We start from the raw sequence: 26,215 nt of genomic DNA on the forward strand, positions 1-26,215 counted from the left end.
TCAGGATTTTAAACTATATCCAGTCTGATATAAAATCCTAAATCTGTTACCTCCAATCTCTGAGAATTTGAGCAAGTTACTCAACTTCTCTCAGTTACATTTTAATCATCTATAAAATGGGAGAAATTGGAAGAGCTGGGATTTTATGAGTATTTAATAATAAGTGAAAGTCACTTAGCTCATGTTTACTATTATTAGCTCACATAATGGTTCTGACCTCTTTGTTGTTCATGCTACACTTACCAAACCCGGAGAGTTAAGCCTAGAAGCCTCTTCAAAGCTGGCAATACCATAACAGGTGAAAGGCACTTACACTACATGTATGAAGCTTTTTAAAGTCAGATGGCAAATTGCTGTGAAAATTAAACCACCATACTACTTAAAATGTTAGAGTGAGATGGCTCTGTCAGGAAAGGTGTCGGCCACTAAGCCTGGTAGCCTGAGTCCAATACCCAGGATCCACAAAGTAGAAGTAGTACTAACTGCCACAAATTATCTTATTTCAACATGCATTCCATAGTGTTCAAACACACACACACACACACACACACACACACACACACACACACACTCACACACACAGACAGACAGACACACACACACATACACATACACTCACACGGGGCAGGGGAGAGAGGCAATAATAAAACTTCCAGAACACAAATTATAGACTTAAAAATATACTTACTTCATCATTCTCATCAAACACAGGGTTAATTTTTGTAGGCCACATGAGGACAGTTGCGTTTAAATTTAAGTCTTCTTGAGGAAATAGAAAAACATCTAAAAAGTAACTCATTTGCCGTTTAGATTCCTACAAAAGAAACTCTAGATATATCATATGGTGGCGCACGCCTTTAATCCCAGCACTCGGGAGGCAGAGGCAGGCGGATCTCTGTGAGTTCGAGACCAGCCTGGTCTACAAGAGCTAGTTCCAGGACAGGCTCCAAAGCTACAGAGAAACCCTGTCTCGAAAAACCAAAAAAAAAAAAAAAAAAAAAAAAGAACGTAGCCAACAATTTCTAATGTTCCTTCAAATTTAATATTTTGTGCTCTGTCCAAATCACAGGTATTTATTTGGCTTCAAGTCATACAACTGTACTTTAACAAGGGTTTTTTAAAAAAAAACCTTTAAATGCTTGTGCCTGGGGCTGGGAGGATGACTTAGTGGACAACATGCTTGCTGCACAAAACCTGAGTTTGGATCTCTAGCACCAGTAATAAACAGAAATAGTGGGGTGGGTGGTGTGTGTGTGTGTGTGTGTGTGTGTGTGTGTGTGTGTGTGATACCAGAGTGTGGGAGCTGGAGACAGGAGGATCCGAGGGGCTTACCAATCAGCCAAACCGAGTATGTGAGCTGTAGACTCAGTGACAGAGACTCTGTCTAAACAGACACAAATAGGAGAATGACAGAGGAAGATATCCACACACACAGCCCATGTGAAACCCCCTCTACACACACTCCCATACATGAGATCATTTTTCTCTGACTGCTGACTTAATATAAAGATAACTCTTTGACCTTCTTGTCCATGATTTTATAAAGTGATCAAGTGTTTGGCAACCTCTGAAACTTTCGATTTTAAACTATCTTAAGTTCTTTTTGTGCTTATGATTTGATTTTTTAATCTTTGATGCTAAAATACTAAATATTTTACCATCATTTGTGATTCTGTCTCCTTAGTAATATTATCATATTTTGATTACTTAGCATTATAGCAGGAAGTCCAGGAAGAGCTCCAGAGTGAATGGCAAAGGAAAAAAATTTAACACAGTAGATGAAATTGGAGAAGCACTATTTTTTGACCCCATGGATCTCATGATCTATATGTTATATGGCGCTGCTGTATCACTTCCTCACTTAACAAGACGTCGGGGATGACAAGATAGTTAGGAGGAAAAGCATGTGGTGCCACACCCCACACAGCCTGGGTTAGACTCCTGGGAACACACAAAGGGAGAGAACCAACTCCCTTGGGTTGTTCTCCCACCTCCACACATATGTCCTGTCATGTGCACACCCTCACACAAATTAATTAATTAACCCAGTAATTAAAAGGTAATTAAAAGAAGAAAAGTTGGATCTGGTGGTACCCCAGGATGCTCAGAAAGGAGGGGTAATGCTCAGAAAGGTCAAGCCCCCTCCATGACACCTGAGGGAAATGCATGAACACAGGCTCCAGGATCCACGCACAGAAATGTTTACAGTAGCACTGCCATTTATAACAAAGAATAATAATCAAATATCCAGAACAGTAAATTCTAAAACTCCTTTTGTGTGTGCAGATGTAGGTATATTTGTGTGTCCATGTGTGTGTGGAAGCCAGAGGTCAATCTCTGGTATCATTCCTTAGGAATGACCCATATTATTGTTTAATTTTTGTTTTTTGAGACAAGGTCTCTCTTTGTTCTGGGAACTCACTATGTAGATCAGGCTGGCATTGAATTCATATAGACCCTCCTGCCTCTACCTTTGGAAAGCTAGGATTAAAGGCATGGACCACTATGCCCAGCTTAAAACCACCTTAGTTTTTAAGAGAGTCTCTTACTGGCCTAGGGCTCGGTGATGAAGATAGGTTAACTGTTCAGCAAGCCCCAGGATCCACCTGCTTCAGCCTCCCAGGCACGAGCATCCTAAGCATGCAACACCAGGCCCAACTTTTATGTGGATGCTGGGGACCAAACTCCTCATGCTAGTACAGCAAATTTAAAAACTAAGTCCTTGCATACTAATACAGTATCAGAAATGGACTATACTGCAATGAAAATAAGCTGGAGGGGGCTGGAGACATGGCTCAGTGTTTAAGAGCATGCTCTTTCAAAGGTCCTGAATTCAATTGCAGGCAACCACATGGTGGCTCACAACCATCTGTAAATGAGGTCTGCTGCCCTCTTCTGGCCTACAGACATATACACAGACAGAATATTGTATGCATAATAAATAAATAAGTATTTAAAAAAATAAGCTGGAAAAAGTGTCATTAGTTGACATAACACTGGTGATGTGCAAAAGAATACAAACAAAATGATTTCTCTTAGGTAAATATCAAAGTCAGATAAAAATAAACTATGTTTACTAGAAATGCACTCTTATAGTCCGTAAAGCTATAAGGGAGAGTAAGAAAGCAAACACAATAAAAATGAAGACAGTATTCACATGCTAATGGGCCCGGGGCTGTGATGACCGGCTTCCGGATGTTGGTTCTATTCCTTCTCTGCGTTTGGAATTGTTTTACAACACCCCAAATTATGTTGGATGTGGTTTTTAGTAATCTGTTATGTTTTACAGTATTAAAAGCCTTCTAAACAGAATGAATGTTAAATATAGTTGAATAGAACCTTGTGCAGGTTTTAAGACTACTATTTAATGTAAAAGTCTAAAAAATTAAACTCCATATTGTTTAAGAATATAAACATAATTGGCAGTGATGGTGCACATCTTTAATCCCAGCACTCAAGAGGCAAAGGCAGGAGCATTTCTGAGTTCAAGGTGAACTTGAGCTACATAGTGATTTCTAGGCTAGCCAGGGCTACCCAGAGAAACCCTGTCTCAAAAAAAAACCAAAGGGAAAAAGATTATAAGCATAATTGACGACACTAAAGAAAATCAAAAACATCATTTCAGAGAAAATCAAGTAAAGGGCTTCTACAGGGGATGAGGAGAAAGAGAGCAGAAGCCTGTACTGGAGGGAGGAGAAGGGCAGCAGAAGGTGTGACCAGAAGAACGTGTGGGACCTTCTGGGCTATTCTGCTTTTTTTAACCTGGCTGTGCCAATACTGATATCTCACTTCATAATAGTTTCTAAGTATTTTTTTTACCTGAATCCTTGAAGCCAACTCACAAATTCCTTTAGTTCGAGCTTTTTCTACAAAAGCAATCAGTTCCATCATTTCTTCTGTGGTATCAGGAATTCGTAGAGCATGATCTTTGATCGCTTCAAATTCACTGCAGATACTGACAGAACGCTCTGATTATGACTCTGATTATTTATGACAAGTAGTTTGTAGCATATTTAATAAACATGTGCTACGATTGTTATAAAACTGAGACTCTCTATCCTAAAAACACCTGGCTGATTCATTAAGAGATCATATGATATTTAAACTTAGTTTGCCTGATGCCACCATATATCATATCAATAAAAATTAAGGTAACATTTTTACCTGAAATTATGGCATACTTACTTATTTTTCTAGTGATCTCTTAAGTTCTCTCACGAGTGAGACAGGGAATGTGGCAGACCTTAAATCTGCCAGTCCTGATCTGAACCCTGCCTTAGCTGCTGCGAAGGTGCGGGCTAGTTTTGTCAGCTAGACACATGAGAGAGAGAAAACCTCAACTAAAGACGGCTTCCACCAGACTGGCCTGGGGGCGCAATGACTGATTGACATAGGAAAGCCTAGCCCACTGTGGGCAGCACCACTCCTGAGCAGGCAGTCCTTGGGGCACAAGAAACTAAGTGGAACAAGCTATGGCGAACAAGCCATAGACATAAGCAGACTGTGTCCGTGTTGCTCCTTCGCTTCCTGCCTCAAGGCTCCTGTCCTGAATCCCCAAAGTTATTTTTGCCCTGGAGTTTATCACAGCAACGAGAAGACAACTTCAAGATCCAGTTTCTCTGTTTATAAAATGAAGCTACTCATCCTGCTGAACTGAATAAATGAATAAATCAAGGATAAATGGAAAAGGTATAGCATAGCATAGCTCATGTACCTGTGAAATAAAACAATTTAACAAATAAAACGATCTTGAACTCTATGATATCCTATGTATAGAAGTATGAATCTAGGTACCCAGTGTCATTATTCAACAAAAAGTATAAGTTTTCAGGCTTGCCTTCTTATGCCTTAAAATGTTTGTATTGATATACCACTAGAAATATCAGGAAAGAATCCAGCTAGGATGCAAAGTTTTTATTATCTGTGTGTTTGTTTGTTTGGTTGGTTGGTTGGTTGGTTGGTTGGTTGGTTGGTTTTTCAAGTCAGAGTTTCTCTGTGTAGCTCTGGCTGTCCTGAAACTCACCATGTAGCCCAGGCTAGCCTTGAAATCATAGAGATCCACCTGCTTCTGCCTCCCAAATTCTGGCATGAAAGGTGTGTGCCACCACTGCCCTGCATTCTTTTGTGTTTTGAAAGAGAGTGTTTTTAGAGAAAACTTTTTGGCCCTGTTATTCTGAATACAGTGATTAATTCTACTTACGATTCGTTTTCTTTTCTGTGTTTTGAAGCTATGTCAGTTAGCAACACGTTTGCAAAGGCGCGTGCTTTGTTGGTCAAGCCCGTCTTCAGGTCCTCGCAGTCCAGACGAACCATAGGGTAATGAACCCACTGAGGCAAAAGCATGATTTCTGTAGCAAGACTGAAAAACTTTTCTATAAACTTAAGAAGAGTGTTAAAAGGAGTTAGAATTTTATAATTAGTGATTTTATAGTACTATATTAGGATGAAATTCTTAATTATGTAATATATTATTTTTGCTACATGACTCATTCCGGTTGTTACACAATTTTTTTTTCACTTGGTGCTAAGACTAAACACAGGGTCTGAGGATGATTCTGGCCAAGTGCTCGACCACAGAACTAACACAGTCAGTGCCTAAATGTTTTTGTTCTTTTTATGGTGGAATTTGATCGACTGGTAAATACCAATTGTGTTGACTTGAATATTTCACAAGGTTTCTTCAATCAAAAAGTATGCCCAGAGTCAATTCATTTCTGTTTAGGAACAAACCTGTATTATGCTACAATGTTTGTAGCTGCATATATTTGCTTTGCCATTGTTGGATAGCTCTCTGAATGTTCAATCTTTAGGAAAAGAATTATAAGAAATCTTTTATGCTAAAATAGGACAGAAATACTATGGCCTACCATTATCAAAGATCCAATATTTTGGAATTTATATCAATTTCTTAATACTTAAAAAACTGGGATGATTTTCAAAAATCACAAAAAGTAGTATAAAATAAAACTTTGACAGCATACATTGTATTTTGTGCAAATAAAACATGCTTTTGAACTCTGAACAATCTTTGAATTAATGCCACAATCTACTTTTAATGCTCCTATCAGCCTTCTTCCTTGTTATCGTATTACACCCACAGCCAAAAATCTTGTTTCTTTTATTCTTTATGAAAAGATTTTCCTTCATTTTTAATCTCAATGTTATCATATTCTTCTATAGTTTACAGTATTTAATAAATGGGCTTTAACCTTTTCATTGTCTGATGGATCAGAGGACATTAACTAATTTAATGATTATCTTGAATAAATTGCTTTTTTGTTGGATGGAAACATAACAGAGAGCAAATAGTGTTGATATTAATAGAGAACAATGGGTAGCAATGAATTTAACAATAAGAAGAGAGAAAAATCACAAAAAGTGATCACTATAGCATGTTTTGTATAAACTTGTCATGTGACAAAAATTAAACAATGCTAAGTTCATATCATACACAAATGATGGGGGACATGGAAAAGCCCTATATGACACAGACGGCCTCTATGTAGTATACTTTAAATATGCTCAATATGTTAAAGAAAATAGAGGAAATATACATATAACAAGGAAAAATGAAAGTCAACAAAGAAACTGTGGAACACAAAACCTGAAATGGAAATGTCACTTAACTTTTCCAGAGGAACACAGAAAACAAGTCACCATATAGCTATCATAAGACCTTATCAGCAATTAATCAATGGATTAAATTCTACAACCAAAAGAGAACGGCGGATGGGCTGGGGAGATGACTCAGTGGTTAAATTGCTTGTTGCCAAGCATGAAGACCTGAGCTCCATCCCTGGCAGTCATGTAAAATGTGGGTAAAATAGTGTGTTCATAGGGTTTTTGTTCTTATAGGGGCAGCATAAATCATATGAACAGACTACACAACAAATCTCAACAAAATTTGAAAACTTGGAATCATATTAAATAGGCAATGAAACTAGAAATCAATATAAGATACTGTGGAAACTATATAAACACGTGGAAATTAAACAACTTGCTTTTAAATAACAAATGGGTCAAGAGAGAAATAAAAAAGGAAACAAGGCATCTGTGACCACTGGAGCCTTGGACCAGACTGACCCTGGAGAGGTTAGTGTCTGGGTTCTGTGCTGGAGGGCTCTGCTCTCTAGCCTAGCATTGGGAGGCACATCCTGTGCCAGACCCAAACCCAACAAACCCCAGAGACCCCAGAACAGATCCCCCACACATACAACAATTCCCCCTGATGGAGGACTCTCATTGGTTAATAAAGAAACTGCCTTGGCTTTTTGATAGGGCAGGATTTAGATAGGTGGAGTAGACAGAACAGAATGCTGGGAAGGAGAGAAGTTAGTCAGATGCCTCAAGCAGTTGCCATGACTCTCCTCTCCAAGATGGATGCAGGCTAGAATCTTCCCGGTAAGCCACCCCTCATGGTGCTACACAGATTACTAAAATTGGATTAATCCACTGCTAGTGTGGCAGAATATTATTGGCCCTTGTTCCTTACTCTGCCTCAACCCATCCCAAGTTTTTCCACCCCCATCACAATCCTATGTAAGTCACTGCTTGATACCATTAAATTAGATCATGCTTTGACAGACTCCCTACTCAGTAGGTGTGTTTCTCCCTGGTGGCCAAGGTGGGAGGGCAGCTGGTTGTTTTGACACTCACCATCCCGCTCAGCCCCAGGGAGAGTCCAGCTGTTCCAGCTCTGCCCCTGCTCTTTCTGCCAGAGAACCCAGCAATCCACCATGATCAAGTTGGTGTCATCCCAGAGATGCAGGGATAGTTCAACATACAAAAATTTGTCAATATAATCTACTATATAAATAAATTGAAAGAAAAAATGATCATCTCATTAGATACTGAAAAAGACTTTAACAAAATGTAACACCCCTTCATGATAAAGGTTTTGGAGAGATCAGGGATACAAGGAATGTATCTAAACATAATAAAAACAATATACAGCAAGCCAAAAGCAAACATCAAATTAAATGGAAAGAAACTCAAAGGGATTCCACTACAATCAAGAACAAGACTGATGTGGGATTTCCCTCCATATGTCATGAATATCATTGGTTAATAAAGAAACTGCCTTGGCCTGCTGATAGGGCAGAACTTAGGTAGGTGGGAAAAACTGAAATGAATGCTAAGAGAAGGAAGGCGGAGTTAGAGAGAAGCCATGAAGCCACTGCCAGAGACAGATGTGCTGAAACTTTGCTGGTAGGCCACAACCTCGTGGTGATGCACAGATTAATGGAGATGGATTAAATTAATATGGAAGAGTTAGCCAATAAGAAGCTAGAGCTAATGGGCCAAGCAGTGATTTAATTAATACAGTTTCTGTGTGATTATTTTGGGGCTAAGCAGCCGGGAACCAACAAGTGACCTTTTACTACACAAGACAAGATGTATTAATAATATAGTACTAGCTAAAGCAATAAAAGAACAAAAGGAAATACAAATTGGAAATGAAGAAGTCAAACTTTTGCTATTTGCAGATGATATGATAGTATACATAAGTGAACCTCAAAATTCTACCAGAGAACTCCTACAGCTGATAAACACCCTCAGGAATGTGGCAGGATATAAGATCAATTCAAAAAACCAGTAGCCCTCCTATATACAAATGATAATAGGACTGAGCAAGAAATCAGAAAAATCACCCTTTACAATAGCCACAATTAATATAAAATATCTTGGAATAATGCTAACCAAGGAAGTGAAAGACCTGTATGACAAGAATTTTTAAGTCTTTGAAGAAAGAAATTGAAGAAGATATCAGAAAATGGAAAGATCTCCCTCCATTCTCTTGGATAGGTAGGAACAACATAATAAAAATGGCAATCTACAGATTCAATACAATCCCCATCAAAATCCCAACACAATTTTTCATAGACCTCAAAAGAACAATACTCAACTTCATATGGAAAAACAAAAAACTCAGAATAGCCAAAACAATCCTGTACAATAAAGGAACCTCCTGAGGCACCACCATCCCTCACATCTAGCTCTACTATAGAGCTATGTAATGAAAACAGCCTGGTAGACCAGGACATCTACTGTGAGGCTGTGTCTCCTAGAACCGACAGGGAAGCTACACCCAGAACACCACAACCATAAGGCTGCTGAAACAAGATCTGGAAAAGGATAACACCAATAGTCACGCTTGTGTGAAAAGGGAAAAATCTCAAGGTTTGGGGGCCCACACTGATAGACAAAGAATTACAAGAACCTCACAAGACTGCTGAGTGAGGGTGCATTACTTTTCCCCAAGGATGAAGCCCTTAACTGGTTACCCAATACCAAGTGGTCAGCCCTGATTTTAGAGGGTATGAAAGGTACATGGGAGGGGCTGGAGAAAGGAAAGGGGGTAATAGTGTAATTATATTTTAATTAAAAATAAGAATAAAATGAAAAACCTAGAATCACCACTTACCTCTGTGTACTCATCAAAAGTATGGTCTTCTGCCTGGAAAGTCTCTATCATCTTTGCTGCAGTCCCATCAAGGAGCCAGTTGTATTTTTCAACTGAAAGTCAACATTCCAATTAAAATATGAATAACATTTTAATATAGCAAAATGTTTCTGTATTATCATAGAACAGAGTAGCCTACCCAAGCATGATTTTAATGGGGTGTTGACATATGTAGAATACAACATTTAGAGAAATAAGAAGAGGAAAAGAATTTAGCAGCCATTACTTTGTATACTAACCTAAAATAGATAATAAAAATGCTTAAAGATTCAAGAGGCGAACCAAGTAAAATAGGTTTTGAAGCCAAAAGCCAAGTTTATTAAGTACATTGCAAAGAGAGTAATAGGACTGTCTGCCCAAACCAGTGTATCTTTACATTTTTATGTACTACAATGGTCGAAACTTTGAAAATAATTTAGAGGAATATATGACGTCAGACAGCAGTTTTAGGTAATAGCTTGTCAACGGCAACTATCCATCTGATATCAGAGACACTTTGCATTAAAGTTAAACCTCGGGCTTTACAAAACTGTTCTCTCTTTTTTTAAAGAATATTTTTTATTGATTCTTTGGTAATTTCACATCATTTCCCAGTCCTTCCACGTCTACCCTCTCACCCTTGTGATTCCTCCCTCCACAAACCCTAAAAATTAAAATTTTAAAAAAAGGAAGAGAAAAAAATAAGTGCAATGTGTGTTATCTATATACGCACTGTAGCATGGCCAAAGTCACATGATTTCAGCCTTTTTGTAGCTTATTAATCCAGCATCTCCGATTTTCTTTTTCCCTGCTCCATTAATGTTCACCCCTCAAACCAGCCAATAAAGTGCAAATTTTTAGGTCTGATCCATGACTATCCATGATTCTGCTTATTTCTGGCTCTTTCATAACAGCACCAGAAAACCAGATATCTGCCTAAATCCTAGCTAAAAACCGAATGATAAAAATCCCCTTCATATATACCATATGCATCATAATGTGCTTTTGCGCCTTCTAGGTTCTGATTCACTGCCATCTTCAGAGTATTGAGAGCCCACTGTAACACGTGCTCTGGAAGTTCTGTGTCAAGATTCACGGGTGATGTCGTTCCTGACAGCCAAGACGGCACTGTTTGGACATTCTAACACAAATAAAAGCAAAATCAGATGTCATACATATGTAGCTGAACTCATCTATGACATTCTCTTTAAATTTCTGTGTTTGAAGAAAAGGTAACTCAACGAAAAGTATTAATAGTGAATAGTTTTTAATACAATATAAAAACAAATTGGAGCTGAGCATGATGCACATCTGAACCCCAAAAGTTTCTCTATGGAGGCTTAAAGTAGGAGGATAAAGCGCTCTAGGACAGCCTGGGCTACAAAATGATACCATGTCTCAAAATGTAAAACCTCAGAGATAAAATCAAACCACCTTAAGTTTAGTTAGTTTTCTATCATTTAACAGGTATTTATTACTACATCAAGGTGCTAATACTAAAAATCACTAGAAAGAAGAAATAAGGGTTAGATCATGCTTTCGTTTCTGTTTATTTGTTTTTGGAGACAGAGTTTCTCTATACAGCCCTGGTTGTCCCAGAACTATCTTTGTAGACCAAACTGGCCTCGGACTCCCAGAGATCCGCCTGTCTCTGTCTCCAAAGTGCTGAGATTAAAGGCGTGCACCACCATGACAGATTTTTCTTTTTAAGACATTTACAACTTAGTAGCAAGAAAACACATACAAAAGTATTAGTTCAGCTCAGAGAAGAGAAAATGGGAAATACACTTATATGCATTGGCACAGGAGACACTTCCTAAATATAAACTCAGTAGCACAGACACTGAGAGCGACAATTAATAAATGGGACCTCCTGAAACTGAAAAGCTTCTGTAAAGCAAAGGACACGGTCAACAAGACAAAACGACAGCCTACAAAATGGGAAAAGATCTTCTCCAACCCCACATCAGACAGAGGTCTGATCTCCAACATATACAAAGAACTCAAGAAACTGGTCATCCAAAGAACAAATAATCCAATAAAAAGTGGAGTACAGACCTAGACAGAGAACTCTCAAAGCAATCTAAAATGGCTGAAAGACACTTAAGGAAATGCTCAACATCCTTAGCCATCAGAGAAATGCAAATCAAAGGAATTCTGAGATTCCATCTTACACCTGTAAGAATGGCCAAGATAAAAAACACTGAGGACAACTCATGCTGGAGAGGTTGTGGGGTAAAGGGAACACTTGTGCATTGCTGGTGGGAATGCAAGCTGGTACAGCCCCTTTGGATGTCAGTGTGGCGATTTCTCAGAAAATTAGGAAACAACTTATCTCAAAACCCAGCAATACCACTTTTGGGTATATATCCAAAGAATGCTCAACTGTGCCACAAGGACATGTGCTCAACTATGTTCATGGCAGTTTTGTTTGTCATAGCCAGAACCTGGAAACAACCTAAATGCCCCTCGACTGAAGAATGGATAAGGAAAATGTGGTACATTTACACAATGGAGTACTACAGCAGAAAAAAAAATAATGACATCTTGAAATTTACAGGCAAATGGATGGAGCTAGAAAATACCATTTTGAGTGAGGTAACCCAGATCCAGAAAGACAATTATCATATGTACTCACTCATAAGTAGTTTTTAGACATAAAGCAAAGAAAACCAGTCTACAAATTACAAGCCCAGAGAACCTAGACAACAAAGAGGACTCTAAGAGAGATATACATGGATCTAATCTCCATGAGAAGTAGAAAAAGACAAGATCTCCTAAGTAAATTTGGAGCATGGGGACCATGGGAGAGGGTAGGAGGGGAGGGGAGCAGAGAAAAATGTAGAGCTCAATAAAATCAATAAAAAAATAAATTAAAAAAATATTAGTTTAGAACAATTAAAAAGGTAAGAAGGAGGAGAGCATCTCCAAATAACAGTTTTCAAAGAAAAAAAGTTATAACTTAAAATAACTGGCAGAGGAATAAAAATATAATATTTTATGTTTATACAAAGTGCAGTGAGATTCAATTCAAATATTCTGAAGCAGAATAGTATGAGGACGAATGGTGGTTAAGGATGAGGTAATACCTGCAGAGTTTCAGATATTCGTTCTATCAGACCCAAAACGACATCTTCCAAATCTTGAAAGGTGGGATAAAATTCCATTTTATCTTCATCAAATGTCAATTCCATCTTAAATATTGGAAGCCTGTCTTGGTGTTTTGGATCAAAGAGCTTTACAAATTCTTCTACCGTTCTCCGTAAGAGATCCTTTAACTACATGATATCACAAATTAGTATTACTTCAGAAGGTATAAAGTCAATCTTTACCTTAAATGAATAGTGTATAATTACATGATCTCCATAAACTTGCTTACTCCTGAAGTCATAACCATCCTTAATAAATAGATTATTTATTTATTGTCTAAACAATAAATAGAACAATATATGGAAACCAATATTTTTAATAGAATATCAGCACTCTAAACATGGCAGTGTAGAATTTCTGTATTTGCGTCCCTGGCATGTAAGACATTTCAAAGAACCAAACAATATGGTGGTGCACAGTCAATAAAAGCTCAGAGACAGATATTGGGGTTCAACCTAAAGACCTGAAAAGCAATGCAGCCAGTCACTGGCTCTTACCTCAACCTCAGTCTAAAATAGTGATCCTGCCTCCAGGAATCTCAGAATGAGACTGTGTCTGAGAGCTCTCATTTTATAACCCTCTCTAGGTCTGGGATTAAAGGCATGCCCCACTGAGATTAAAGTAAATCATGCACCGCCCGGTTTCTATGACAACTAGTGTGGCCACTGGGATTAAAGGTGTGTGTCATTGCTGCCTGGTACGTAAGGCTGGCCAGTGTGGCCGTTTTACTCTCTGAACTTCAGGCAAGCTTCATTTATTAAAATATAAATAAAATGTCACTGCAAATGGAGAAGACTGGGGATTAGAAGGTTTGCACCTTACACATGAAGGCAGGAGCAGACAATGGCCCTGATACTAAAGATACCTCCTATGGTCACAATCACAATCGTTGAACAATCACAAACTTGAGGAGTTGTTAAAATTATTAGAATCTTGAATTCCACGTGTTGAAAGTATTTATGCTGCAGAAATCAGTAAGCAGAAGAACTCCAGCTACTTTTCCTCCTGGAGAAGTCAGGTGTCCATCACGTGCTTGGTGACAGCAGAAGTAGAACCATGGTGACGGAGGAATGGGTACATGTCTAAGCGTGAAAGTGCATGCTTACTTCGGATCAGCTCTTAGATATTTGGTCAAGAAGACATGCTCGGATCTGAACAATCTCCCAAACATGCTTCATCTTTTCTTAGCAAATAATCATAGGCCTTAGGAGAGTGGCAGCAAGAGGAAAGGAAACCGCATACGCTCGGTACCATGTTGGCTACACTGCCAATTAAGAATTGCATTGCATATGGACGCATTGTACTCAAACAAACAAGGTTGACTTAATGACTTTTGTAGCTCCTCACTGAAACGGAATGTTTTCATTCAGAACATTTTCTAGAGTTTTTTTTTTCTAGAGTTCTATGTCTGGAGTAGTAGAAATGTAAGGGCAAATTACAAAATTGTGTACGGTTGGTGTTGCTTGTGTGTTTACCACCTAAAGATGATCGGAAGCATCCTAAAATCAACGTTTCCTGAGAATCAAATGAAAAGTAACCATCTTGGAATTTAATAAATATATTTTCTAAGCTAGTCTTTCTGCTAACACACTGCAGGAAAACTAGAGACAACTGGCTTACAGTCTTTCCGCATGGGTCGGGAGAACTCGCTGGCACACGCTGCCATGCTTTCTCGCTTTATTTTTACTTCACTATGAATGTGTTGAGTTGTCTTGGAAATAGGATTCTCATGTATGACAGATGAACACCATCACTAAGCTATATTACCAGTCCCTTCTCCCTTTAGGCTGCTTCTGAACGTGAGTATTTTCTGATACATTTTTAATTAAATTATAATAAAATATTTTCTTTATTTTTAAAATGTATTTGGGAAATGTGTATGTGAATACAACAGGCATTTTCATGCCATGGTACATGTATGTGGCACGGTACTTTTGTGAAGATCAGAGGACAGCATGTTGGAAGCCATTGCTTTCCTTTTACCTCGCTGAGGCAGGGCCTCTCTTGTTTCTCTTGTTGCACTGACTACGCCAGCATCTGAGCTTGCATCTCTACTTCCATTCCATCTCTACTCTACTGCTGTCTCTACTGCCCATTGTAGGATTACAGACGCAGGCTGTTGCATCCAGCTGTTTACAAGGGCCCCAGAAATAGGACCTGGGTTGTTGTATGGCCAGCTCGTTTACCCTCTGAGCCATTTCCCTGTCCTTATTTAATTTATTTTTAAAATTTTGTTTAGCACTGTGCTTTAATAAATTTTATTTTAAGTACTGAATCTAAGTGTTTATCACTCAAAAGGTACACATATAGCACATGTATCTGATTTGACACAATAGCACGTATACCTGATTTGACATAAGTATGGAAACACAGTTGTAAAAGGAATCCATTTTCTCAGGCTTAATGCCTTCTAGTGCCTCCTTCCTAGTAAAGAGATTTATAACCTTTGGGTACCATGTGTTCATTATTTTCTCTTCTGCTTTTTTAGCTTGAATTGATAGATCGTTTCTCAGAGTGTCACAATCAATTGGGCCTCTAGCTCTGTAGATGGACAAAGGAAAATAATTCAGACAAATGGCAGATTGGCCTTCTATACAATTGTTGAAACAGATAAGATAAAATTTTAAGTTCTAAAGTATAAAGAAATGTTTTAGAGATTTATAAATCAGCTTTAAAATTACACAATAAAATATTTCAGAAAAGGAGTCATTCAGCTTTTAAGTTTTAGTCAATACATATAAAATTTTACCTAATTCCCGTTAAGTCCAGCAAAATTGTATCTGCAAAAATTGTATAACCAAGCTCCAACAAAATTTTCATAGTTGGATGAACGATGTGCAAATTAGATAATATTTGGTTTCTTGCCTGCACAAAGCTAGAATGCCACGGATTGGAATAATCCAGTCCTCTGGAAAAAGCAAAATACCACATTAAACGTGACTGGAACAATATACCCTAAGCTTTGAGAAACTAACGTTAAAGTGAAAACCCTGGGGACTGGGAGGAAAGAATTGCAGTAAAGAATGGAAGCCTTCTGAGTTTGCACACACAGTTTTGAAACTACATTATCTTCAGAGGAGAGAGATCATTAGCAGCCGAAACAGACTCCTGGCGCTAGCGCATATGCCCAGTTAATGTCTACTTTGGCCTAGCTCAGCTACACAAAATACAGAATTAAGAACAGTGTTAGGAGCCGGGCGGTAGTGGCGCACACCTTTAATCCCAGCACTCGGGAGGCAGAGGCAGGCGGATATCTGTGAGTTCGAGACCAGCCTGGTCTACAAGAGCTAGTTCCAGGACAGGCTCTAAAAGCTGCAGAGAAACCCTGTCTCGAAAAACCAAAAAAAAAAAAAAAAAAAAAAAAAAAAAGAACAGTGTTAGGCTTATGGGAAAATCTATCTGGCATAATATATCAAAAATTACTCGAGGCTAAGTTGAGTTTTTGTGTATTATTATTATTCCAGGTTTCATGTAGCTTAGGTTAACCTCAAACTCACTATGTAGCTGAGGCTGACTTTGAACTTCTGTTTCTCCTACCTCCATATACAGAGTCCCAGGATTATGGGTGTGGGCCACCTTACAATGCTTATCAGGTTACTATTTTTCATATTGGTCCTCCTACTATTGTAAGTAGAATTCGATGATTAATGTAAAGAATAACTGGAGATTTTTAAAGGAAAATGCATTTGCACGTCATGACTACAGACTTGAATAGAAGGTTAGCTCATTTTAAAACTGTGCCCAAAGCTAGATGATATGGTGTTTTAAAAACAGTTTACTCACACAGGAGATTCCGGCAAAGGGCCCCCTTCATCTTCAAGCCATTTAACTTCTGGTTTCACAAGAACACTCTGTACTAAAATATACATATTGTGTTAATATGTATATATTCCAGGATCTATTCTCTAAGACTAAGATTTTTTTTTGTCTAAATCTCTAACTTGATACTGTAAGGTAGAATTTACTGTACATTAAAATGAATATAAGAAAAAAATCCCTTTCTTTCATATAATCAAACTCTTAGCATTATTTTTGCCTTCCTTTGGAGGTGAATTCAGATATAGGAACATTTTTATTATTAATAATTGTTATTATTACTATTATTATGTAATTGAAATTTTACATATCAATCCCAGTTCCCACTTCCTCCCTTCCTCCAGCTCCTTCCACCTCCCCCCTTCCCCACATTCACTCCTCAGAGAGGGTAAGGCTTCCCATGGGAAGTCAACGAAGTCTAGCACATCTTTGAGACAGGACCAAGGCCCTTCCCACTCTACTAGGCTGAGCGAGGTGTCCCTCAAAAGAGCCAGCATAGGAACCCTTTACTTCTCAGTTCTTTGCATTCTGTCTGTTCAGAGATCACTGGCATACACTTCAGAAATTCGTTCTAAGACAGCTACCAGGGACCGGGGAGAAAGGGAGTTAGGGGGATGTGGGCAAAATGTTAGAGAATTTCAGTTAGCTAGGAGGAATAGGTTAAAGAGATCTATTGTACAATAATATGAAGATAGTGAAAAATGATACTGTGTTTATAAATACTTAGCTACTTTCAATCATTTCTAGAACATGCATGGAGAAGTACACTTCAGTTGGTTCACCTTAGACGTTCACAAGGCCTACATTATTTTGAAGCAAACTGTATATGATAAATAGATATAATTTTGTCAATTCAAGAAGAAAAGGCAGAGTCTAGCATGGTGGCTTGTATCTGTAACCACAGTACTCGAGAGACTGAGGTAAGAGGATTGCCATAAGCTTTGAGGACAGCTTGGGCTGCAAAGTGACACTCTGTCTAAAAAGCAACAATAACAATATGCTAATAAAAATCACAAAGATTAAAATTTTTGTGATATTTAATCTAACGATCATATTTCCTAACAATCATAAAAAATTATGATTTTTTAAATCATAAAAAATAGGATAGCTAAGACTATAGTGAAAAAAACAAATAGCAATGAATAGTAGCTAATAAATGCAAAAGTTATCCTTAAATTAAAATCTTTGATTGGCCTGCAGTCTCAGAATATAGCTATCGGCTGAAATCACAGTGAAGAAATACAGGCATTTGAAATAGATAGTATTCAATACTTTGTCTTATTTTGCTTTTTTTGAGACAAGATCTCATGTATCTCGGGCTGGTCTCAAACTCACTGTGAGTTGAGGGTGGACCTGGAACTCCTCATCCTCCCACTTCCCCCTCAAGCGCTGGTGTTACAGACGTATGCCAAACACCCTGCTTCGTTCCGCTTCTGATTCATGAGACAGGGGTAAAAGAAGTTTGGGCCGTATCAAACGTTACTTACCCAAATATCTCTTCATGCTTTTTTCAAAATCACTCGACACCTCCTTTACGAGACTTCCAAGCAGTTCTTCTCTCTTTTTCCCCTCCTTTAAGTGCTCAGGTATCAGCATCAACATGTGGTCCAGCCATTCTGACTGAATAGGCACTATAGGACTACTCTCTACGCACTGCTTCATAAAAATGTAGTTTAGCTTGGGAACATTAAAAGGACAAGCCAAATGGGTCAGAACGATAAAGCATTTCTGTGTAGCTCCTAAATTCTATTTTCTAAGACAGTATTTTTTTTAGAATAAAAAGTATTCTAAAAGTCGTACACGCATCTCCTCCAGCACCAGCAGCAGCAGCAACATCAGCACCAGCACCACCACTACCACCAGCACAACCACCACCTGCACAACCACCACCAGCACCAGCAGCAGCACAAACACCAGCACCACAACCAGCACCAGCAGCACCAGCAGTTCCTCCACCAGCATCACCACCACAAGCAGCACCAACAGCACCAGCATCAGCACCAGCAGCACCAGCAGCACCAGCAGCACCAGCAGTTCCTCCACCAGCACCAGCAACACCAGCAGCACCAGCACCAGCAGCACCAGCACCAGCAGTACCACTACCCCTACCACCCCACCTCACACCATACTACACCACAGTATAAATAAATGTAATGGATTTTTTAAAAAAATAGATAAACTAAACCAAAACAGTGACTAATCAAAGGATGCTGTTTCACAGTGTTCTCAGTTCATAAGGAGAATTTCATATTCATATTTTCAGTCCTTTATCCCAAAAGAAAATCTTGATGGACTTAGAAAATTTACAGCCCCATCTGTAAATATGCTTTATAATGTCCTCTTATATGTAACCAGCTCCAAAAATTTCTGGATCCTTTACTATTAAATGAATTTTGCATGCTTGCGTGTTTCTTTCTATCATTTCCCAGTCCCATGTTTCTATTCATGCTGTCAGTGGCTGCCCAAAATCTCTAGCACCTGGCACATAGGCAGTATATAGTAACTCTCTATAAGTACTTGTTAAGCAAAAAATAAACATTATATTAATATTAGGATAATTAGTTATTATACTATTTTTACAAGAGAGATGTATTTTTTCTATAATTGATATTTTGAATATTTTTCAATAGTTTGGGATAAGAACTAAAATATTTATACATTTTATACAGATTTATAAAATTTATAATTTTATACAGATAATCCTCAAGTAATGGATGGCAACACAAATACAACTCTTGAAAACCTCATTTGTGGCCCACAACATGCTTGCCCCATTGGGTGTAGAATTATAAATTTGTCTATGGAGGTCTTTCTTGGAGGAGGCTCGGTGGGTGGTCTTAGGAGAATACTTTGTAATAATTATTTTGAACATTTTCAGAACATTTTCAAAACAAGAATATCCACTCACTCCTTTTTTTTTAGTATCACTGGTCATCTGTGAAAAATAAAAGACAAACAAGGAATAAGTTTAAAACACTTAAATCAAACAAAACCTTAAATATAACTGTTCTAAATGTGTTCTATTGAGATTCACTTAAGAAATAAAACAGTACAGGGTGGTTTTAAAGAGAGAACTCACAGTTGGAGGGAAGTCTGGCTCTGGTAATGGAGGTATTCTTTTTTCCAGGGTTTTGTCTAAATTTTTTTTTGCTCCAGAAATTCTGAAATTTATGGTTAGAAAAATGTATGATAAAATGTAAATTAACTACTAAAATACTTGAAGTTGAACATTTTAGATATCTATACTAATACTAAACAAAGAAATTTCAAGAGATTTTTAGACTGCATTTTCATTTCCTTTACCTTTTTTTAAGGAGGGGGAGCGGGATACTGAAGACAACCTCACCCAGGCTGACTCTGGACTTCCTGTGTTGTTGGGGATGCTCTTCTATTTATGACAATACTACTGCCTCAGTTTCTCAAAGTGTTGAAATTACAGGCATGAGCCATCATATCTGCCTCTGAAAGAACTTTTTTTCTTAATATTTTTATCTATTCTTCTCTCATACATCTCCACCACAGCTCTGTCCATACATGACTCTTCTTTTTAACATTTTAATTTTTTGTTTATTTTTGAAATTACAATTTAATTACATTTGTCCATTCCCTTTCCTTTGTCCAAACCATTTGCTGTACTCATCCCTAGTCTCCTTCAAATCAATGTCCTCTTTTTTACTAATTGTTATTACATACATATATAAATTTTCATTCCTGAAGTCTCAACTGAAATTTTACTTATTTAGAAAGACCTTGAAACACTATGACTACATTAATCTCATAATGCTATTTTCACACATCTCCAAGAGAATGGTTTTGAAAAAACTTTTTTTATGAGAAACAAACTCTAGTGGCTATTACCAGTGATATCTTAAATTTTAAATTATTCAAAAATACTGTAATACTAAAAATAGAATAATTTTCAGTTTTAACTTACTGATAGTTTTAAAATGACTAATATAGACTAAGCCATGTCTGTTAAAAAGCCAACATGTCAGAGAAAGCTCCTCACTCCTTGTGTTAAGAAACACCTCTTGAAGGCTTCACAAAGCCTCCCTCTGTCTTTCAGCTGACATGCCAAGGAGAACAAACTCACACATGAGCAGCGGCCATATTGAGGAAGCACCAGAAATACTTAAGAGGCCATAACAATGATGTTGGCATCCAAGAAGTTGAAGCAAATTAATAATTAACTCCAGCCTTTTTTTGTAAATAAATACATGGAAATTCTACTTTCATTATTATTAATGTGGTATTATAGTTGGGAAACTTTGAGGCAGTATATTTTATCAAGCAGCAAATGAGAGTGGTACAGATCTGTAAGACCCTGTCTTGAAAAGCAAAACACTGTCTTGTGTCCATACAGTTCTGTAAGTAGCACCCCCTTCCACCTGCTGTTTATTAAAATATTTCTAATAATTTCCTGTTACATTCCTGTTTGGAACAGTTTCTCCCTCCTTCCCTCCCTCCCTCCCTCCCTCCTTCCCTCCCTCCCTTCCTCCCTTCCTCCTCTCCTTTTCCTTTCTTCTTCTAGCCCTGGCTGATCTGGACCTTCCTATATAAACAGACTGGTCTTGAAGCCACCTGCCTCTGGCCCTCAAGTGCTAGGATTAAAGGCATGCACCACCACACCTGGCTTATTTAGAACATTTTAATGGCATCCGCTGTTCTAAAAATAAATCTTGAATTCCTTGTTATGGCCTATAAAGCTCTGAACAAGCTGCTCCAATCTCTTCTTCACCTTCTACCAGTCTTCCCTAGGCCTATGGTACCTTCATGATATTGGCTATTGCCAACCGCTATGTACACAAAAAACATTCATATTTCATGGCTTTTGGGCGTGCTATCTCCATCCCCTGATTGAGTTTCTCCTATCTGTTTAAGTGGAAGGTTAGGGGCTGGAGAGATGGCTCAGTGGTTAAGAGCATTGCGTGCTCTTCCAAAGGTCCTGAGTTCAATTCCCGGCAACCACATGGTGGCTTACAACCATCTGTAATGAGGTCTGGTGCCCTCTTCTGGCCTGAAGACATACACACAGACAGAATATTGTATACATAATAAATAAATAAATATTTAAGTGGAAGGTTAGTTTCCATTCTTTAGCTCTCTACTTAAATGTTGCTCCTACAACTCTTTTCTGTGGTGCTCCTGGGATAATCTTTCATGTTTCTATTATATTATCTTATTATTTATTTTTATTCATACAGGGTCCCACTATATAACCCAGGCTGGCCATGAACTCGCAGCTCTCCTGTCTCAGCTTTCTCAGTACTGAGATTACAGGTATGGATTACCACATTCTTTCTCTATCTTGTTTATTCAAAGTACCCATCATCTAAAGCAATGGTTCTCAACCTTCCTGCTGCGATCCTTTAATACAGTTCCTCATGTTGTGCTGACCCCAACCATAAAATTATTTTTGTTGCTACCTCATAACTTTAATCTTTCTATTGCCATGAATAGTAATGTAAACATCTGTGTTTTCCAATGGTATTAGGCAGTCCCTGTAAAAGAGTCGTTCGACCCTTGAGGGGGATGTGACCACAAGTTGACAACAACTGATCTAAAGGGTAATGTGTTTTTCTTATGTTTACTATCTTATCCTGCTGGCAAATAAACTTGTGTTAAATGCAGTCCTTTCTTATTGTTTTTTATGATCTTCCTAGTAACAGGCACAGTGTACAAGTAATTAATAATGCCACATAAAGTGATATAAATCTGTAGAGAGGATTAAAGCAATGTGGAAGGGATTCAAACACTTTCTAGACAGGTTAATCTATAAATTAAACCTTAATTGCAAAGCATATCTTTATTTATTTATTATGTATTTGAATAACATGTTTTCATTTATTTTACATACCAACCAGTTTTCTTCCCCCTCTGATCCTCCCATTCCCTCCCCTTTCCTATCTACCTCCCTCCCCATCCACTTCTCCTCCACCTCTATTCAGAAAGGGACAGGCCTCCCATGGGCTGGCATAAAACACAAAACATATCTTTAAACTGATAAAAATATAGTATATCCATGGAACTGTGAGTAGCTCATGGCAATAAGAAACCATAACTCTCTGCTGAGTACCACCCTGAGGCATCCCTTCTAAGTTCCTACAAGATCAAGGAAGATCTTCAGAATGAACCCGGCAAGAGGCTAGCGAGAGGGCTCAGTGCTTCAGAGCTCTTCTACTCCTCCAGAGGTGATGGAGGAGGGTCATCTGTCTATGTGTTACTTTCACTGGTTAATAAAGAAACTGCCTTGGCCCCTTTAATAGGACAAAAAATTAGGTAGGCGGAGTAGACAGAACAGAATTCTGGGAGAAAGAAGGCAGACGCTTCAGGCAGTCGCCATGCCTCTCTTCTCTGAATCGGATGCAGGTTAAGATCTTTCCTGGTAAGCGACCATCTCATGGTGCTACACAGATTACTAAATATGGGTTAGTCAAGATGTGAGAGCCAATAAGAGGGTGAAACTAATGGGCCAGGCAGTGTTTAAAAGAATACAGTTTCCACGTAATTATTTTGGGTAAAGATAGCCCGGTGGCTGGACGCAGCCCCGCCCCTCCATCTACACAGAGGACCAGTGTTTGGTTCCCAGCACCCATATGAGGACAACTGCCAGGTGATAGGATGTCCTCCTATGGTCTCCGGGGCTCTTGCATACACACACACACACACACACACACACACACACAAAATGAAATATTGTGTAAAAGAATGAAGAGGGCAAAGGGTCTCTAACAGCATAAACAATAATATTCTTTGTAAATTTAGGTTTAAAAATGAGTAAGTGAAGGATAGGCTTATAAAAATATAAGTCTAAAGATGTTGTTATATGATTCTATTTATTCCTGTTTAACGATAATGTATAACTACCAAAATTTAAATGGTTATTTTTGGCAATATGACCATCAAACCATGTGGCAGTAAAATTTAAGTCAGCTGCAAAACTACTTTTAAAAGAAGTTAACCAAGAAGGAAAAGTCCTGGTTCTTTCCCAAAATCCGTCAAGTTATGACATAACAGTAACAAGATACTTGACCCGCAGAATTAGACCACTCGGGACAAAACCTCAACTGTGTGAGCAAATTACTTTTCTGTTCCTTCGTTCACTCATTTAAAAATACAGATAAATGAGCTGGATAAATGGCTCAGGACCCAGATTCAATTTCCAGCACCCACAGAGCAGCTCATAACTCTAGCTCCAGGGGATCTGACCCCTCTTTTAGCATACATGTGGTAAACATACATAAACTTAAGCACATACACATACATATAAAATAAATATTTTAAAAATAAGATTTAACGACTATTTTACCAATAATATACACCTCATGGAGGGGCTGTGAGAAGCACAGGGAAGGCGATCTGGACAAGCAAGCACTTTACAAAACTAGCTATCATTATGACTGATTCTCAATTGTTTTTCTAAATAATTTGAATTTTCATCCTTATTTTATCCATTGACAACCTATATAGTTTTTAAATTTTTTTACGAGTCTATTACATTAATCATTAATTCCAAGTAATAATTATTTACTAATATGCAACTTACACTAACTGGTTAATTTTCTTCTGCTGCTCCTTAGATCTTCTGTAATTTAGCAGCTCACTTTGTTTTGGTGTGTCAGCACCTATGTCTTTGGGGGGACGGACAATAGGGGGCAACTTCAAGTTCAAAGCCTCCTTTTCTGCTGTAATGACATTTTTTTTTTGGTCTGACATCTTGGCCTCCTAAGGATTAAAATACTCTATACCCTGAAAAGAAAAAGGTCATACAGACATAATTGCATGAAATCAAGCCTCAATATATTCAGTGTATCTTACACACCGATAGCATAAATGAAATTCCATACCTTCTCAGATTAACTTGCCAACTATAGTAGTGGTTAAAGAATGACAGTTGAAATGAGTGGGTAGGGGTTCTAAACATCGCTCTACTGGTCACTTCCTATGAAGAAACAAAACCAGATATTTGTTCCTTACGATCGGAAACTAAGGAACTGAATTAAGTGCGCACTGAACAGCCTTTCGACTCTGAAACCTAGGGTTTGTTGTTTCCCCTAGAGGCAAACCACAACAAAACCTAGTTGTTAAGAGAGAATGCCCCTCCCCCAAGCTGGTATTTAATATCATTAACATTTTTCAAAACATTATTGAATCAGTCTGGCTAACATCACAGAAAGTGGTACAACAATTGCCAAAAATAGTCATACTTAATGCAAAGCCAATGTAAAGCATCTAAACACGTTAACTATGTTATCAACTACACTTCCTCCAAAGCCCCAAGGGTTTGGAGATTTTTCTGCAGGCACCCAATTAACAGATCTCAGAGGGATAGGAGGAGAAATACAAAGGACTGGTACCTATTCAACCGTCTTATTCATCCTGTAGAGACAGACTTAGGAGATTTTCCCTCTGGTGGAAGGAACTTGGATAAGGAAGGCTGAAACCTCCAGCAAGTATCCAGTGGAGGGCGTAGACAATCCAGTAGAAACAATTTAGTCACCAAGGAAACTGTCCTGGTTGCCCGGAAGGGCTGCAGGTTGTTGGAAGAGGCAGTTGCTGAACTAGGACAGATTTAAGATTAACGGTCACACAATTTTTTCACTCAACTGAATGGAGGGCGAGTTGTTTTCTTGTTGCTGCTGCTGTTTAACTGCCTTCCCTTGCAAGGAGCCCAGGAAATAAGATTTTCAAATCTAGCACGAGCAGATCCACTGGAAGACACAGATTTATGTAAATATTCCAAGTGAGGAATGCAGCCTACAAGTACTCTCATAGTGACTTTCTGTAGCTATGTAGCTTATGCTCAATATAATTTATCTTGTTTTTATATTTGATATTTATTTACACAACACCTTCAAAAATCAAACAGGTTAAGGTGCAAACTTTACAGCTATGCTTGAGGAAGGGATGTTGTGATTTGAAACTCCTGTGTATGGTCCAGGAAGACTTGTGGAGCATTTTCTCCGTTAGCATACCAAATAATGGGTTTCACGATGAGATGTCAATACATATTTATCTTTCACTTTTATGCATCATCCTCCTGTTTTCTCCTCACACTGGCTCCTTTTCTTTACCCTTCCAATTTTATCACTATATATGTATTTAAATAAACATTCTGCACCTGAGAATACATAAGATACAGGCCAATGTCTGGTTTATTACATTTGACATGACCTGTCACATTTAATACCTTGTCCTCCCACCAGCCACAGCCTGCTCTCTGGTGGGTCAGGGGTAGCATTTTATATTGGTGGAGGCAGGCAGCAGAAACACTGCAGGTCCCCAAGCAGTGGTAGTGGGCTATGTGGCAGCAGGCAGTGGGCTCTGAGAGCAGCCAGTCCCAGGCAGGGACAGCTGCAGGTGTCTGAGCTGTGGCTGGTCCAGGGCAGGGAGATGCACGGTGGCAGGCAAGAGACAGAGACATGGATAGGCACTGTCATGCAGAGTGAGGTTGAATATTTATTTAGTGGTTATGGAAGGGAGGGGAGAAGGGGAAAGAGCAGAGAGGGAGAGAGAGGGAGGGAGGGAGGGAGGAAGGGAGGGAGGGAAGGATTGAAGGGGGAAAAGGGAGAAGTGGGGGAGAGGCAGAAGCTGCCTCTTAGAGAGGGAGATGGAAAAGAGAGAACTCAGGCTGGAAGCTGATTGTCTCTTAAAGAGACAGAACAATCATTACACCTAGTCAATATACTACTTGAAATCTTAGCTAGAGAAGACAACTGAAGGGATACAGAATGGAAAGGAAGAACTCAAAGTGCCTTCATTTGCAGGGCATATGATTTTATATATAAAAGACTCTAATGACTACGC

At 38.5% G+C, this 26,215-nt stretch overlaps 1 protein-coding gene across 1 annotated transcript in view; it reads right to left on the reverse strand.

Moving 5' to 3' along the window:
• Dnah12 (dynein axonemal heavy chain 12) overlaps window positions 1–24,124 on the reverse strand; it is a 165,966-nt gene extending 141,842 nt beyond the window's left edge. Inside the window, exons 1-13 of the mRNA XM_038349317.1 lie at window positions 23,955–24,124; window positions 19,488–19,569; window positions 19,317–19,343; window positions 17,896–18,085; window positions 16,376–16,448; window positions 15,342–15,500; window positions 14,938–15,133; window positions 12,532–12,720; window positions 10,427–10,583; window positions 9,425–9,516; window positions 5,201–5,379; window positions 3,820–3,955; window positions 689–814 (exon numbers count right to left, since the gene is read on the reverse strand). Coding sequence (XP_038205245.1) covers window positions 689–814; window positions 3,820–3,955; window positions 5,201–5,379; window positions 9,425–9,516; window positions 10,427–10,583; window positions 12,532–12,720; window positions 14,938–15,133; window positions 15,342–15,500; window positions 16,376–16,448; window positions 17,896–18,085; window positions 19,317–19,343; window positions 19,488–19,569; window positions 23,955–24,124 — 1,776 coding nt within the window. The remainder of the gene's footprint in view (window positions 1–688; window positions 815–3,819; window positions 3,956–5,200; window positions 5,380–9,424; window positions 9,517–10,426; window positions 10,584–12,531; window positions 12,721–14,937; window positions 15,134–15,341; window positions 15,501–16,375; window positions 16,449–17,895; window positions 18,086–19,316; window positions 19,344–19,487; window positions 19,570–23,954) is intronic.
• Window positions 24,125–26,215: the final 2,091 nt, after the last annotated feature.

This window comes from Arvicola amphibius, chromosome 12 (assembly GCF_903992535.2).
Source record: "Arvicola amphibius chromosome 12, mArvAmp1.2, whole genome shotgun sequence".
Taxonomy (NCBI): domain Eukaryota; kingdom Metazoa; phylum Chordata; class Mammalia; order Rodentia; family Cricetidae; genus Arvicola; species Arvicola amphibius.